Here is an 18,187-nt window from a genome sequence, read left to right as displayed (position 1 = left end):
GACCGAGACTGAACCTTTGACTCCGAAAGATGACGTGCACCGTGCACTGGTGCGTGTATGCCAGCACAGTCATGCAAAACCAGTCCTCCCCATGTCACTGCTCCAATCTTTGTAGGTAACACAGCATTTGCAAACATTCTTCACTATGGTAAGACTCGTCTATTAGAAGACAAAATTATGCCCTATATACTTACTGCCATAAATATTTGTTTTATAAATAGATTATCTCATTTTTGAGAAGTCTTCCAAAATTCACAGAAATCCACTGCAATCTGGGATTAAGATCCACAGCCTTTCTACAGCTGATGCCAAAGATCAATTGTCAAATTTAAAAAATTAAATTTTCCCCAGCAATTAGAAATTTCATACCTATTTGAAAATAAACTAGACTTGAAAATCTTTAACCGGTAGCTGTTCTAACAGGCACTCTGTTCCCCCCATTAGAGTGACCAATTCCAAGACTACTACAATGGGATGAAACTGACACAGACACAGTATGACAAAAGTTACACCATCCATGAGTACTTAAATACTGTTATTTCAACAATTAAAAGTGACCAGTCTTGTAACGCGAGATCTCCTTTACCCTACAAGGAAGTTCTGGAGAAAGACAAGATTGGTAACTAATAAAACACACACACAAATGCTATCACCCAGACTTTTGCTCTAAGTTAAACGCAGCTTTGAAATAGTCCCGGAATAATAGGCCGTTCCTCAGTTGAGGATTACTGTGTTCCAGGAGCTCTCTAATGCTTTTAAACATATAGGTTTTATAAAGGTACGGCACTTCCCATTTCGTGAGCTGTGGAACTACCTAAACGTTATTTTAATCACTAAGAAAGATTTCCTGATTGTCCTTAAAAGGACACGGAACCAGGAAAAGAGGGGACTAAGCAATCAAAAAAGTATCATACATTCTATTACTTTAATGCTTCATTCTGAAAAGATCTATTTTAGATTATAGTTCATGCAAAGTGTTGGGATCACCCCAATTCTGCTGCATAATTCCCAACACTTGCCTTTAGTCTCACAGAAATCCAGTACAGTGGCACTAAGCAGTTACTGCTAGTGATACAGGGCAACAGCAAAACACAATTAGATAAAGGCTCTCCAGTCCACAGTGTCATCTTTTCATAAAGGGCAGAGAAGTCACTGCCGCTAATTGAAGCCAATGTTTAGGGCCTAAGATGTTTGCATGTAACAGTCTAGAAGCAATTATAACAGTAAAATTACCTAAAAATCAAATATATGTAGAAAACTTCGTCAGAAGGCTGAAGACAGCCCACATAATTCTCACAAATAATGTTATCCTAAGTATAAATCTTACTGACCGTGTCTAAGTGGCACACACATGCTTACTAAATGAAAAACATTTCAAAGTCTCTTAAAGCAGCCTGATGATCTCCCAATTAGTATTAATTTACACAAGCAAATCTCCTTTGCCTTTCAGTACCTGATTCTTGCCATGTCAGGACTTCTTGGATCCTGACACGTATCTCTATTTGAAAGAGCTGATAGTTAAAGCCTTAGACGACAAATACTTCACAAATTAAAGACGTAGTTTTGTACATAATAATTTCTCTTTTATTTTTCGAACTATAGGTGAATCACAGTTCTTAACCTTTAAAATTTTACAGAACAAAAGAAAAAGTAATCTACTGTGTTGCAAATGATGCGACCTTGATAATTACCTCCGAAGGTTAAAACAAAGCAGACATTTGCAGCCTCCCACAGCTGTGGGTCCAAGAGCCCTCGAGAATCATCTTAGCTGTGGAAACCGACGCAATTTTATGAACTGAAGCTAGGAAGCAGATAATTCAGAGATTCTCTCTGTTTCAAGTGAATAACTACTAGAAAGCAACACCGAAGCATGAAGGTTTTCTGATTTTCTGCAAGAGTTTGTTATATGACTCTTACATAAGTACGTTCAAACAGCATGTACTTTCTCATGCTGGAAAAAAAGGCAAACAAGTTTCAAGTACGTGGTAAGTAAGGGCGGAGTTGTCAACTAAAGCAACTGCATGCCACTGATAGATCAACCTCGGCACTCCAGGGTGAAAATCTAATATACCTGGGCTCCAACACCGCAAACACGGCCGATGCCAAGGCACTTTAACAGGGCAATTAAAGCGTTTGTCTTCTTGAACTGCCTGTCCTTTGTTTCACGGTTCCCTGTTAACTCGAAACTTCCCCTGACCCAGTTAGTCAAAGCCCAAGGCACGGCTGGAATCCACTCGAGATGTGCCAACATAAAGATTTCAGGAATTCTCTGTGCAACAAAGGCAGCCCAAGCCCCCGACAGCGGGGGCGTGGGCTGCCCGGGGGATCCGCCCCCCCAGCGACCCCCCCCGGGAGTAACCCGGGTAAACAAACACCCCGACTCGCCGGTGACATCTCTCCCACTTTCCACGTAGTATCGCGCTCTCCCGGAAAGTACTTATCACGGAAAAAGTCACCGAGAGCCGCTTAATCCCGTTAGAGAAAAGCCGATCCCCGGCCGAGCCCGGCTGTTCGCGCCGCCCAGGTGCGCGGCGGGCGCGGGACCGGCCTGGGGGGCCCCGCGGGGGCGCGGCGGGTCCGACTCCGCGGACAAAGGCGGCAAAGCGCGCCTGAGGAGCGCAGGCAACAGGGCGATAAAAGCCAAAGCACACAAAGGAACAAGAAGGAGAAGCCGGGCAGCTCGTGGCCGCAGCGCGGCCCCCGGGGCGGGGAGCGGAGGCACCGGCCGCGGGGGACAGGGGGTGCCGGGGGGCACCGCACCTGCCCGGGGGCAGGGAAGCGGCGATGAGCGCGGGTTCGGGGCGGGGACATCCCGCGGGGATACTCGCCTGCTCGCGGAGGGCGTCCGGCAGCGGGAGCAGAGGTCCCAGAGGCGCCCCGGCGCTTGGAGTGCGCCTTGCCCTCCCCTGCCGCCCCGGAGCGGGCAGCGACTGGGGGCGTCGAATCCGAGTGCTGGGACTGGGGACGAGGCTGAGGCTGGGTCCGGGTCCGCTGTGGCCGCTCCCGCCGAGTCGGGCGATTTCCTGCGGGGCGCGGGCGGGGGCGGTGCGGCCACGCCGGGGCGGGCTCCCGCCGCAGGTGCCGGCCTCGCCCCCAGGTGGGGAGGAGAGGGGAAGGATGGGGCGGGCGGGCAAGGCACTGCAGGGGAGGGGCGGGGAGGGGCGGGGGCGGGCGGTGCGCCCCCTCTTTAGGCGTGCCCCCACCTGCGGCTGCCGCCCCTCCAGTCCAGGGGTGCCTTCGCCCGGCTCCCCCGGCCCACGCCCGCACACACCAACACCGCGGCGGCGGCAGGGGAACAGGAAATACCGGTCGCAGCCCGGTGCTCCGCGCCGCTGAGTCACCGCGGCGAGGCCGCCCCGCCCCCCGGCTTTTCTCTGCCCGTCCCGGCTCCCGGCAGGGGACCCCGGCTCTGCCCCCCGGGTCTGGTGCCCGGCCCTGCCCGAGGCACCCCGCGCCGGGCCCAGGCAGCAGAGCGGACCTACGGGCGGGCACGGCGGAGCCCGGTCGCCGCTGGCAGAGCGCACCGTCAGCCAGCCCAGCGCTTGGGTGTGTTTTCCGTTTACATCAGTGTGTTTGGAACTTTGGGATCATTGCCCATCTGAACCTTTCTAACGAGAAGACCTCTGAGACACCCTTTAACACCACAGCGCAGTTTTCCACGTATGCCTCTCGATCTGCTTTTCCCTGCTCTTTATCACAGAATAGCTGCTGCCACTTTATTGACAGCTCGGGAGAGCTCTGTTCACATCATCACTCTCAGCTGAAATATCCAGGATTAGCAGAAGGCAGAATAGCTCCATTTCCAGGCCGCAACACCCCGTGCCACTCTGCAAGTCCACCAATACCGTTCCCGAAACTGCAACATACCATGAGAGAAATACACTCCAGGCTGGCATTCCACAGGTATCAGCTTTCAGCATCATTGCTGTCCTGCAGCTGAGATGAGAAAGGCAAGGCCAAACAGCCCTGGCAGGATTCTTTGGAGTCGTATTTCTTTTGCATTGTAAAGCACTAAATGTCACCAGGAATTCCTTATCTGCTGTCTTATCTGGTGGACAGTTAAACCCCTTGCAAGCCCCTCTAAAATTAAACAGCACACTCCCACCCATATCAGGCCTGCCGAACAAAGTCTACTTAAAGTTTTATGGTTTGTTGCTATTTGCAGGTGAGAAATATACTAGATTCCCACTGCATTTCTAACTCAGACAAATCTCTTCCTCAATAGGAACAGTTCATGCACTGTATCTCATACAGAAAGTAAGATAAGGAAGGCAAACAGTATTCTTCGTGAAGGGGCTGGACTTTGGAAGGAGGCCCTGAAAGAACCTGTTTTATTAGAGCAAATATGAAACTGCATTCAGATATTGTATGGAAAGGCCTGCTTCTGGCTATTGTTAATAATTAACATGCAAGTGCATACACTAGCCTTCAAGTACCTATTTCAGTCTAAAAGCCTCAACAGCAAAAAACAGAGGAAAAAAAAAGACTAAATCAGGGCTAATTTATAAACTTGGTGTTTTCAGTCACGTACAGACTAATTCTATGATCAGCACGTAATGCAATATTACTTTTAGGCAGAATCAAGGCACAAGAAATGGCAATTTAGTTTTATTCCAGGTATGTGTCAGATTTATTGGTTTACACTGTGGTGGGTGCATTTTTCCTTAATGAATGTTTTAAAACTTCATCTGTTAGTTCTCAAAATCTTTTGTAACAGTGGCCTTAGGATGTCTGGTTAATGCTCCTAAAATGTTGTTTAGAGGAGTAAGACTATGGACACATTAAATATGTAACTGATTTCTTTTAGTACAACAGTAGAGAACATTGATGGCTAGCAGAAGAGCCTTCATCTGGAAAGTAACAATGCTTGAAAACTTATTCACTGTGTTACTGATCACTTTGCATAATTACCACAACACAAACAATTTAAAAATCAATTCAGCAAACTGGAGAGAGCAGCAACATTATATGCCTTATTTTAAAAACATATTGTTTTCTAATCTAAACTTGTCTGTCTTTCCTTAACCTGAATTTCAAAAAAAAAGTTTGCAGTTAAGAACTGTTTAGAACACTTTAATTGTTCATGGCTCTGTTTATCCTATCAGCAGCAAAGCAACCTCCACTGGTCACCTCCCTCAGTAAAAAGCATGAATACTGTCTTTGTTCTACCACTGCCAGCAGTACAATTTACATAAAAGACAATTTGGGAGAGAGATGGATGTAACTCCACACAATTTTTTCTTATCTTTATACAGGAATTAAAAAAGAAAATCTCAATAGCAAAATGGATTGGAACATGTTTGATTGGTTACAATTATATATAGTGGTGTGAAATAAATTTAAAACACCATTCCCTAAAAGGCGACATGAAGCAGTTTGCCGCACATCTCTCCTTGCCCTGCCAACGACATCTGCTGTTGGGCAAAGCTAATTTCTTCCTGATAGACTTTGCTTCTGCCCCTCCCATGTTTCCTTTACTATTTTGAATGTTCTTCCAAGTTTTCTGGCAAGCCTCTGCCTTCCTTCTCAGGACTTCCACATATTACAGAGCTGGTTAGCACAATCGCGGAGTTCAACCACTAACCAGAAGCTAAAAATAATCAAACACAAGCCTTCCTGTAAACCCCCTTTCTTTTATTCCAGTACCTCCTCTTCAAGACAGGCCTTTATCCCATTTATTGAAGTTGCCAAATATTAAGGAAATAAGATGTAATGATTCTATCACAAAGAACAATCCTACAAAGAAGAAGTAATGTTTTCTTACAAATTACCCACAAGTGGAAAAGCAAACAAGCAAACACCAGACAAGTACTTAGGTCAGATTAGCAGTTCATGAAAATTCTGGTGTAACTAAAAAAAGCCCAACACACCCCAATTTATGTGCTGAGCTTAGACAGCCAGTAAAGCTATGAAATGGCAACTCATCATTCCAAAATATTCTGCATGTTCTCCTCACCAACAGTGGAGCACTGCATTGTGGAAAAAAGTAATGACCATAACACAGTGGTTCTTATTAATACTGTCTGTGCATAGTCTGTATTTAATGATTGTCCTTCAGCTATTTCTTTTGGGAGAGGTGAAGCAAGAAACTATTGACATGATGTCATGTGGGGAACTATTCAACAGTCTTTCTATTCTGTAAGTTATGGAAGTAAAAACAGTACAGAAGTGTTACTTGTCTTGGAGCAATAAGCAGTCTGAAATTAGGATCAGAGCTCGTTCTGTGCCTCCATTGTACAAGTGTGATGGCTCAGGGAGTCCTTGCCCCCTGCTTACAACTGGATGCAAGTATTAAAGCAAAAAATGAGTCATGTCCTATGATTCATTTTGTACATCGAGATAAAACTCATTCTAACTTGCTGACACTATTTATCTTCAGCTAAGATTAAATGCATTTGTTACTCAGATACCTAAACCAGGAAATTGTTTGCATAAATAGCAGTAGCATTACAGATAAAGGGCAAGGCATGTAAACTGTGAAAGCTGAACTGCTCTTACAAAATTCACGTCAACTGGCCACACTTGCACAGAATCTTTCCAGTATGTGTTTTACAAAACAGAAAGAATTCAAAAGTATGCAAGTCTGTGGCCTTCACCCTTATCATCAAACTCTCGAATCACACCTTTACATAATGAATTAAGAATTTCACATGCAATTTTATTTCAGTATAAACATTTCTACCAGATGTAAGGCGATGGAAAATTAACTTCCAAATATGAATCAGATGCATATTAGTGGTAATATTGCATGCAAATACTTAAGAAAATAATTTTTGGAGAAGTCAATTGGAAAAAATAATTTCACATGGTCAGGCAAAGGAATAACCAGGTATCCTTGACTCAAGTATCAAGTCATTAACTTCTACACAAATTTGTTTAAATGACTATCTGAAATTATAGGAGACTGAGTTAAATATTATAAAAGTAACTACATAAAAATACATATTTCCATATGCTATAAATTATCTTCAGTGTTCTAAATTCAGAACAGCAAAAACATATTCTATTTTTACCTCCCTGTACTTTTTTGAAAAAACATGCTTTACTCTTATGAGGTCTGGGAGTCATTGTAATTACCTCATCCAGTAGTACTGAAATTTATATTGATTGTAAAACATGCACAGAGCATGAACCATTAACCAAGAGCTACTTCCATTGAAACATTTCTCTGTTTAGTAGTGAGAAATAGCAGGTAACAATGCTTATACTCTAAATGCAAATACTGGGCAAGAACACTTTACAGTTATTGTTTTTCAATGACAAAATCAATCCTTACCTGTCAAGCTAGCTAGAGAATCATGCTAAACTAACCACAGCATCAGAGAAACCAAAAAGAAATATACTGTGCACTGAACATCTTTTCATACAATCTGCAAGAGCATGGTATAATTTTTCCCTCATGCATTAGTCAATATTTTGGTCCTTCCATTTTACAGACAGTTAAAATCTGCAAGCTGTAATATTACAACAGTGCAATTGCTGAAGTATTGCTGTTCATTATTTCTTTAAATGTTGTTGTTGGAAGATCTGGAGTATATAGTTTATTTCCTTCACATATTTAATAGCCTAATGAAGAGAGCTTCATCAGCCTAAGAACAATACTTGATTCTAAGAAATTTCTCCATCAGCACAGTACCAGGGGGAGACTTGCTGCATCATGGTGATAAGAAGATAATCTAAAACTATTGAAGAAATGCAGTAGAATAAAATTACTGCAAATTTTCATCAACTTAATTTTGCTTAGCTCAAAAAAAAAGTATTTTCACTCTTTGAAGAACAAAAAGGTAGAGAAAGAGAAATGCACAGTAACAGAATTAAATGTTTGCAGAGGTATTGCTATACAGCTTAAACTTCACATACTAGCTTTTCCAGTTGCATATCATGCTCAGAACCACAAAAAATGTCTAAGTAATTTAAAGCTTAGCTCAAAAAAAAATCCTGAGGTGAAATACACTACAATTTAGAATTTGGAGAATAGCAAGTTCTGCAAAACTAAGAAAAAAACTGTCATTATGTGCACTATGACATATTAAATGTGACTATGATGTATTACAATTGCCAAATTTTTAGGCAATACGTTCACAGTACCACAATTTATGTCAATGTAACTGACAGGCATTTCTTGTTTTGGGTGAATATTTCACCAAGGAAAGTTTGTGTGCTGGTCAGAAGTCACCAGGCAGTCAGTCCTTACATGCAAACAAGTCTTTAGAAACTAAAAATTCATGACTTCTGAAGGAAGAAAGCAAGAAATGAAGTGACAGGATGGGCAACCTCAACCATGTGTACTGCACGGATTCAAAAAGCCCACAGAAATCCAAAGACTGAGCACTAGAGGAAAAAAAATGTTATTTTCATTTTTGTTGCACAATATATTGATGCCAAGAAAAACAACAGAATTAAGCTCAGGTACTTCAGCCTAAGAAAGAGCTTGGCTTGAGGTTAAAGTCTTTAAACTTCCATGAGGTAGAATACAATCAAGTATCTTCTTTCCCAGAATATATTAAGCAGGACAAATCCAATTTAGTTTTTAAAGCTGTTGAAAACTCTTTTGATAGTAGTTCATGAAGAGATACTCTGTCATGAGAATACACCCAATTCCGTCCAGTCCAGTCATAGCGCTTGGGCCCACTAGAAAAAAAAACACAACAGAACATCACACACTGTGTAAGTACACATTATTTCAGGAGACCTGCTGGAAGCCTGTATGCATAATGTATGTGACAGAGTGCCCAGGAAAAGGAACAGAGAGCATGGGGAACGGCTGGTGGGCAGTCTGAGGAAGTGGAGCAGAAAAGGCCTGATATGTCAGGAACTACTAAGCCATCAAATAGATATATCTGAAAGGTGACAAGATACATCAGTCACTCCAAGGGGAGACAAGCACTTTCCCTTCCTGCTTTTGGCACTGATTTCCCCACAATTCTTTCCTTTATCCCAATCTTCCCTCACAGATATAATTTTCTTGCACACAAATATCACTACAGATATTTGTATAATGCTGAATTAATGCCACTGATTAGTTCTTGCAAATATTCTAAGCAAAGCAAAGCACAAATAATTTCCTTTTAGATGCAACAAAATAATTTAGCCCCTGAAAGCAAATATATTGGCATGCTAAAATGCTATTTTTGTCTGTGCTATTATATTGTAATTGAATTAGTTTTTCCAGGCTTACATTAAGTACCAAGAAAGAAACTTGAACACCTGGGTTCTACTCCAGACCTTGCTATCCGCCCTGTTTTCCAAATGTCAAGTGAGAGAATGACTCAAAGGTACTCACTACTGGTAACATTAGATAAGCAAAGAAAACAGAAAGGAATGAAATTATTATCTGGGATAAATGGAGAAACCCTTGATTTTGCAGGACAAATAACTTGGAACTCAGTCAACATGTCAAGTGTGCTAAAAAACAGACTAACCTGTACATACATAAGAACAATCTGCAAGTTCTTTCTCTACAAGCATAAGCACTGATCTGAACCTTGACTATCCCGAGTTACTCACAATAGTCAAATGAAGAACTTTCCAACCACTGCTCAATGTATGAGAAGTTACAAAGGCAAGCATAAATCCAAGTCACTTTCACTGTCTGCATCAGAAGTAGTAACTGTTTTAATCAGGGTTATGTGCTCCAGTTATTTTACTAAGTATTTCTCACTTCACCTCTGCAGCAGAGGCTTATGTTTATACTTTCCTGCACCCAGAGAACGATGGAATAGGATTCCGTCATCCTGTCACATAAAAATCAGGTTAAGATTTGTCATTTAATCAATGACAGAGAAATATGTATATTATCTGAACTGGTTTTAAATGTTATGCAGTAAATATCAGTGATAAGGTTAGCCCATGAAACACCTTCATAGTTCTATGAATCTCCAAAAGACTGTACAAATGTGACTTTCAAATTAACAGTTTAAGCAAAAATGCATACCAAGTTAATAATAGACTAAATGTATTTCTCATGGAAAGTCTGCATATATATTTCAACCATAAGAGAAAAGAATTATAATATCACATTAAGCTATTGCTAACATTCTGTAAGGCTGAAAAGTCTTTTCAGTCAGGAGCTACATTAAATTACTGCAATCACACTGCTGGCAGGTTGCACACATTATCTCATGCCCCTTTTTTGTAACTGTCAACTAAGTAAAGTTTTCACTCAGGTGTACAGATACTCGATGGCAAAATAAAATTCCAAGAAAAATGTCTCACAACTTGACAAATTAGTCTCCCCAGGAATATAAGACTAAAGGTCAACATTTAGTGTAAAAATGCTCCAAAACATTCAATGCAAGCAATTACTGGCAGCAACACTTCCTTTTTTCAATTCCCAGCATACTACAGTTAAGGAGATGACAGTTCAGATCATACAGTATTTGCTGGACTTGCCTTTCAGAAGTTAGGAAATAAGTGAACACATAGCATCATTTTCCAGGAAATACCACTGTTTATCTAATACCAGTTAAGGGAGTATAAAAAGGAAAAATTTAACTTTTTTCCTCAAACTCCATATTCTGTAGCACATATGTCTTAGTTCGCCTGGAGCTAAACAGACAGGAATTATCTGAATTTTGGTTTCTATAAAGAGATGAAGCCTGTGTGTCACAAAAATCTTATAAGCTTGTTCCTTCACCATTAACACTTATCAGCTCCCCGGGTTCTTTTCAAGGGATCGTGGCAAGAATACAGATTTTGAGAAGGGATAGCTACAGCATTTTCCCACTTATATGGCTGGCCTTCTTGCTGAAACCAAGCATAAAACCTGAAATGGATCAAAACACATCATTAGGAAAGGCAGAGGAAGCAGCTAACTAAGTCTCCTGTGAAATGCAGAGGCTGGACAAAAACAACCAGTGTGGCATACATAAACATATAAAGCAGGAAATCCCACAAGCTTAAAAGGGAAGGAGCCACCCTGTTTAAAACACAAAGAAAGAGAGGTTTAGATGATGACATCATCATCACTCTTTTTCCAACAGAAGCTTTGTTTGTTTCTTTTTAATCATTGCTGGTTATATTTCCTATGAGTAAGCTATATTCCTGTAGGCAGTGGTTTTGGGCTGAAACAGCATATGAAAATTCTTTGTTACACATTTCCTGTAACAATTAATTTAGGTATGCCAGTAATACTGCAGTGTGACCGAAACCCTATACCAAACCATTATTGAACATTTAGATTATATCACATTTTGAGACTATACCTAGTAGAAGGGTTATTTATGAAAAGGATATTACATGATCATGCCATGCTATAAATAAGAGGAAATACATTTCCACCCAGTCTGCAGATATTATGTAACTAACTTACCTAGTGGGTGAGGACAGCCAAATCTGCCGGTTTGGTGTTTGCTTATTGATTACGTATGTTCCCATGTCTCCACCCAATTTAATTGTTAGTACTCCACTCTTAAAAGACAAAGAAAGAAATAAAAAATTTGTATCCCGTTACTTTGACAACAATTACTTCACCTGCACTGGCAGAAACTTACATACCTGTATCAGATTCTCAACCATCTTCCCAAACAATAATAGCTAAGGAGAATGATCATTTAACCAAGCATATCTTTGAGTCTGATCTAGACTTTAGACCTTCTGGTCAGAGTTTGATTTTCGTGTGTTTGTACCATTCACAATATTACTACTTAAATAATATTCTTGAGCTTGGACCTGGCATCCTGAAAAGACCAGACCATTGCAATTCATTTTGCAATGATTAAAACATCGTCCAATAACAACTTTTTTATATTAATGAACAATGCAGAACTGGTGTGGTTCAAAGCCAAGAAGCTTTATGTGTCATTGCTAGATTTCTGAGCCATGCAATTCTACCTTACTTTTCTTCAGTAATGGTAACAGTTTAACAGGGAACAAACACATTTTTCTTGATAATTCTGATTCATTCCTGAAAAAATCTTCCAGTTCTAAATCCCAAGATTCTGGTTTTCCATGAGTCTGGTTTTGCTGTGGTTATGCCACCTTTAGACCATTATCCCGGTGAACATTTATTTTCTCTTTCTTGCTCATATTTCTTACTGACAACATAATTCATGTTTCTAGTAACTGACAAAAATATTTTCTGTTCTGATTTTAAGAGTGAAAAAACAACAATATTTGGACTGGAGTTGATCTAAAGGTGATCTGAATGATACTAATTAAAAAGGGAAATATTTCTACAGAATGCAATGTGACGATTGAGATTATAATTTATTTAGTTCACAGTATCTCAAATACTTCAAGCCCTATGGCACAACAAAGCTTCTTTAAGGGTATCATTCCTTTCATGCTTTAGTCAGAAGATACTACTAGAGGTACATATCATTGCCTGGGCTATTTGTGTATAAACACTCACTATGGGGAAAAATACTTTCAGGCATGAGCATCTACTGCCTGCCAACATACTCTATAGCACAAGCAGCAACTCAAAGCTTCCTTCCCTTACAAAGTAACTCAGAGGAACTATCTCAAGTAGCACTGGGCTTAAAATAATACTCTCAGGATCTGATTTTTTACTTTAGTTTCCCTGCTGTTTCTGTGCTTAAGGCACAGAATATATATATCTGTGATAGAAGCAATAAAAGTGTCTTCTGGTTACAAATCCCATCAGGTTTGTCCTGCCAGTTATTTCTATTGGACATTAGTACAGTGCACAGAAGGGCAAGAACAAGCTACTTCCTCTGGTTGTCAGAACTTCAAGTTTTCCATATCCCATGGTCTTAGAATTGTAGAGATACAGCAGAATAACAACAGGATGGAGGATTAGGCCTGCATAATGATATACAGGTTCTGTATATAGCATTCTTCTATGAGGTTTGTAATGCCATACTAAGTATTCAGCATGCTACATGTTTCTACAGACACACTATAAGTAAATAGGTTTTCAAAGAGTTAACAAAAAATTATACTATTATTTATACCCTGTGTCAGCTGTTAGAAAGTATTGTTCCTCTATCCTTGCAAGGTAAATAGAGGTTTACCTCTACTGATGTGTTGAAACATTTTCTCATGTATTTTACAGTACTTCTCAAATACTAGAAAATATTACTTGAATTTTTTTAAGAAATTAAATTGCAAGATACTTTTACCATATTTTAAGAAATACTGCTGTATGTGTTTTGTACTACTGGATGAATGTTTTCTACTTCCTGGTAACAAAAATATTCTTCTAAAGAGATTCTTTTTTTTTCTGAACAGGAAGATATAAATTGCTCAAAGCACTCACAGTTACAAAAGGCACAGCAGACCTTTATCACATTTGCCACCTTGTGGTTTCTTGCAGCACTGACCCTCTTTGTTTAGAATTAAAATCTGGGCTATTTAACCTTCTCCTTTCAACAGAAATGACAGCATATTATTAATTGTCATCATCCTGTCTATATAGTAAAGGACCACTGGCAAAAATAAGGATGTAAAAGTATTAGCTCTTGAGCTTCACAAGTCAATGTCAAACATAATCCACCATACAGTAGATGGAGAAAAAAATTATGACATGACTCATCAGCGTAGCATACTGAAGTGTTTAGGAATACTAAAAAGGTAAATTTCAACTATTGCTTATTTTTGTCCTAGGATAGTTACATCAGGCTAATAGGTATATTGATCTCCTAAAACATACTGAAGAGTAATGTTTTAAAATGCTTTTTACCAGAAAAGCAATTAGCTGTAACATTATCTATATACTTAATTACAGCAACAAGTAGTATTTGCTAAACAGAAAGCTACTGGCAATATGTTATTTTATATCCTAGCTATCAGAAATACAGAATGAAAATTATGATGACAAAGCTACACAAGGAAGTCCAAAAACTACAGACTTTTGTTTTGGTTTTGTATTTTTCACAGTGAAACCCAGACCATCTGATTCACCATTCTGGAGCACAAAAACTTAACTGACAGTGCCAGTACAAAGCAAGTTGTGGTTAAGACATGAAGAGGGAGCAATAATTATGTGATCTCAAAAAACTGCAGTATTGAAAAACCTGTGTAGCAGACAGTACTGTAGGGAGAAACGGCACTCTTCTCCAAGTCATGTTGAGGGCTGTAACACATAGATCACTTCAGGAACTGAATTTATATAAAAACTAATAAATTCCCTATACAAATAACACAGACATTTTTGTTCTGAGTCTGTCACTCCTGTATTTGAGTAACTGACTACTGAAGGCTCCAGCCATGCAATGTCTCCAGTGACAGTAGCCTCTTGTCTCACTTCTGCAACAACCTATCCAAACACTGCACCCTCCCTCCTGTTGCTTCTCTCCACCACAGGCTGTCATCATTAAAGCCAGGACAAACATACACTACCTGGTCAATACAAATACTGCTTGTCTGTATTCAGGGCAACCAAAGAACTGCTCTAACAGTTACATGTGATGTACTGTGCCATGTAGTTCACCAGAAGGGAACTGACTGTGCCTGTTTAGGAAAATTTATAGATCAATGTAAAATAAGAAAACAGTTTCCATCTCCACTGTGCTCATTTATTATTCTATATTATGTCTTTCTCTAAACATGAAAAATTTTGAATCCCTAAATCACACAATGGTATGTGTTACTTCTCACCAGAGTTGTTGCCCCGGTCAGTATACAATAAATGTGTAAAAATTCATTGTATTTTCAGTGTCAGCATTAAGGTGACTAATTTAAAATTCTCCTTCAAATAATAGGAAAAAAAACCCCTACAATAATTACAGTGGTAATATAATGTTTAAAACATACCCCTAGAGAGACATCATAATCTTCTGGGGTAAAAGGTTTATCTGCCAGGTCCTCAAAGAAATCTGCTAAGGAGTCCAGTGTTTCTTCAGCCAGTTTCTCATAGGTTGTCTCATCTAAAGAGCTACAAATGACATAGAAGTCCACAATTAGGAGGAAAAGCACGGAAGACAGCATTTTCCCTATAATAAAATCATACCAAGACCACAACTTTGGATGAAACTGTAACCATGAAATGATCTTATAAAACAAGTAGTCATTTTTCTTAAGGTGATGTAACTGACAATCCACCTTATCAATGGAGGTGAAATTTTGAAATTAGTTGGTATTAGAGATCTCTTAACTGAGGAAAAGCTACTTACTTCCTTAGATATACTAACCCCATTTAGTAAACAGCATCAGATTTCAAAGTAAGGAATTTTCATAATAGGACTTTGTGTAAGTTTTGAACTCTACAAATAGAGACAAAAGCATCTCCCATTTAGAAATATGTCATTTGACTCTAGAAAACTTGCTGTAGCTATACACAGTTTAGAAATGTCAGTATCACATGTCATGTTTATGCATAGCATTTGCCTCCTCAACTGGAATTACCCATGCAACCTGGTAATTAGATGTTATTTAAACTGTGCTTATGAACTAACACTTATGAATTACAGACTACTCCAGAGAGTCTCAAAGCACCCTTGTGGCCATTACGTAAGGCTTAAAGCACCTGTGAGACCAATTCTCTTTTAGTCTTTAGTGGAATCAAGAGTAGAACAGTTTAATTAAACAAATGTAATTAAAATCACATAAGCTGTTCCATCTCTATCAGTGTCAGCTTTCAGCTGAGTGTGGAAAGGGGTCTCCCTGCCAGCAAACAGTTCAGGAAAATAATCGCAATTTTTGCTAATGCTTAAGGCAATGGAACAGCTACTATGGGCTGAATATATAATATATATCAATTGGTAATAGAAACTTTTAGAAAAGTTTCTTATCCAGTTACCGAAATATGCTCTATGTCACTTATGTGAAGGACACCATGAAATGCTTTGGGGCATGGGGAACAGAAAGCCTTTGGATTGGGCAGGATTCATGAACAGGTTCAAGGTCCACTTCAGGCACTTAAAGGCAAGAGCCATTTCAGACATCTGCATAATCTTTTACGGTGTCTCCAACTGCTGCATCAGAAGGGAGAAGTCTCCAACAGACGCTGTGTCACGTTCTCTCAGAACAAGCAGAAATTTCTCATCCTCTGGCACATGTGAAATGGTGCTAGACACCTGTGTTTAGGTACACAATTTTGTAATTTGTGTATTTTCTAAGTGACTTCGTAAATACACACAAAATGCTTTTAGCTGAAACTATAGTTGTCCTTTACATCACGTCAACATTACATTAGTTTGATAGTATTAGTACGTATGTAAGTTATTCTAAAATACATAACCAATATTTTCATATGAATATCTCAAAATGTATTTTTACCTTGTGTCACTCAGAGTTCCTGCATTTCTCAAATTCATGAACCAAGCAGTCCTGCTCTTCACATCTGAATAATATTGTAATTGCTGTTTAAAGTAAGCAGAAACAAAATGGAATTAAAGTTAAAATGTAATGAATTACAAACTATGTATTTATCATATAAATTAAACAGCTCCTTTAAGTCCTTTCCATCCCAAGTAAAATGTTCATATTCTATATTGCAGGGCTAATATGGAAGGAATTATGCAGCTTTAGTCTTCACATAATTGAAGCAATCTAGAATTATCCCTGTCTTCATTATGCAAGCTAATGGAATAAAGCCCCACACCCTCTCATTCATAGAAGAATGAACTAGGAAAAGAGAACTATTCTAACTTTTCTATTGCTCTGCCACAGAATTACCGAGCAACTTCGGTCTATTAAATAGCTTAGGCTCAGATTTTCCTAAGTATCCACTACTCAAATGCTTCACTACCAACATGTGTCCCTCTGCTGGAAGTCAGGAACGTATTAAGCTGAAACAAGCAAAAACCGTGGATCCTCCTTTGACTCCTCCAAAGAGTCAAAACCACTTCAGATTCCAGATTTCCAAATTATGGAAAAGCTGTATCCCCAGGCCAGACACAGTAGCAGAAGTACTTATCCTATCCAGCGGGAAAGGAAGATGGCATGATTTGCATTTTCTTCCTAACTGGCGCTGACTATTCGGTTTAATGGTAGAACAGCACTCATGATTACTTTCTGTGTACTCATGCAAGGTTCTGAAAACTTCAGACGGACTTGAAAAGCAAGTGACATTTGCAAAGGAGCTATGTCAGCCTCTCTTCAAGCACGGCCGATCTCTCTCCATGTGGCGTACCACCTATCCGCATGTATTAGCAATGAGCTGCCTGTTAGTCCAAAACCACGACACAGGCAGAAAAGATAGAAGGGCGACACAAAGATACAGGCCGACAAAATACACCACGCTCACTGCTTATATTCTTGACTGCACCCCTTACCCTACAGCATTTTATACACGTTCAGAATCAAAACCTACAAGACCTCGAGCACGTTCAAGCTCTGTCCAGGCTGAGAGGCATTAATTCCTTCAGTGTGCTCCTATATTCGGTTTGTGACTGGAGGTTGTCAACAGCGGTGCCGGCACACAGCCGGCCCTGCCTCCGCGTACCACAGCCGGCTGAGGGCAGCCAGCACCGCCTTCTGCGCCTGGAGAGGGGCAGCAGACGAATGCACCAGCTCCGGTGTGCGCCAGCTCCCGAGGCACGGAGAGAAGGAGAAAGTAGAAGGCAGGCGGGAGAGTGGGCAGGAGAAGACGCCCCCGCTACCGGCCGGCCTGCGAGGAGGCTGGGCGGCGGCGCCGGCCTGGCTACCGCGGGCTGACACAGACCCGCCCGGAGCCGGCGGCCGCCTGGCGAATCCCCGCCTGTCGCCCTTCCCTCCCTGCCCGCCCGCCCCAGCCGGGGCTCGGCCACGGCCGCTCCGCCCGCCGCCGCGCAGGCCGCGCCTCGCCCCCGCCGTCCGCCCGCCCCTTGCTCACCGTGCAGCCACTGCCGGCGGCGGCTGTGCCCGCCTTCGGGGCGTCCCCGGTGCCGCCGCGCTGCCGCGCCCCGGCCGCCGCCGCCGCCGCCGCCCGTCCCGCGGCGCGCACGGCGCCCGCCGCCCCCGCCCGCCACATAGCGCCCGGGCCGCTGCGGAAGGGGCGGGGCCGGGCCGGACCGGCGTCCGCCACCGCCTCCCCGCGGCGGCGCGAGGGGAGCGGCGGGGCCAGGCCCGGGCCCTGAGGGCTCGTTCGGCCGTGCGGCAGAGCCGAGCAGAGGCAGAGTGTGCGGGTTTTCCCTTCCTCCCAGCCACTGCTGCCTCCAGCCTCAGCAGCGCCAGGATAAATCAAATCCAAGTGCTTTGCTACCGAGACAGCCCAGGTGTATCGGAGCCGAGCACGGTCTGTCCGCCCGGCGAGGCTTTCGAGGCGGCGGCGGTGGTTTCCCCGCCAGCCTTATCCCGGTGT

General features: G+C 41.6%; 1 protein-coding gene across 1 annotated transcript; it reads right to left on the bottom strand.

Moving 5' to 3' along the window:
* Positions 1-5,613: 5,613 nt before the first annotated feature.
* On the bottom strand, positions 5,614-17,878 carry FXN (frataxin). Its single transcript, XM_054651993.2, has 5 exons — positions 17,720-17,878; positions 16,183-16,265; positions 14,719-14,839; positions 11,312-11,409; positions 5,614-8,631 (listed from the first exon to the last, which is right to left on the bottom strand). Exons 1-5 carry the CDS (start codon positions 17,855-17,857, stop codon positions 8,478-8,480), a joined length of 594 nt encoding a protein of 197 aa, XP_054507968.2. The 5' UTR covers positions 17,858-17,878; the 3' UTR covers positions 5,614-8,477.
* Positions 17,879-18,187: the final 309 nt, after the last annotated feature.

Source organism: Agelaius phoeniceus, chromosome Z (assembly GCF_051311805.1).
Source record: "Agelaius phoeniceus isolate bAgePho1 chromosome Z, bAgePho1.hap1, whole genome shotgun sequence".
Taxonomy (NCBI): Eukaryota; Metazoa; Chordata; class Aves; order Passeriformes; family Icteridae; genus Agelaius; species Agelaius phoeniceus.
Note: the sequence above shows the minus strand (reverse complement) of the source record. Positions and strands in the feature narration are given on the sequence as shown.

Excerpts from the sequence above, each read along its gene's own strand:
- FXN (XM_054651993.2), bottom strand. The coding sequence starts at position 17,857 with ATGTGGCGGGCGGGGGCGGCGGGCGCCGTGCGCGCCGCGGGACGGGCG. Across the intron at positions 14,840-16,182 it reads GGAACTCTGAGTGACACAAG|CTCTTTAGATGAGACAACCT; the intron begins GTAAAAATACAT and ends TGTCATTTGTAG. Across the intron at positions 11,410-14,718 it reads ATTATGATGTCTCTCTAGGG|AGTGGAGTACTAACAATTAA; the intron begins GTATGTTTTAAA and ends TTGTCTTTTAAG.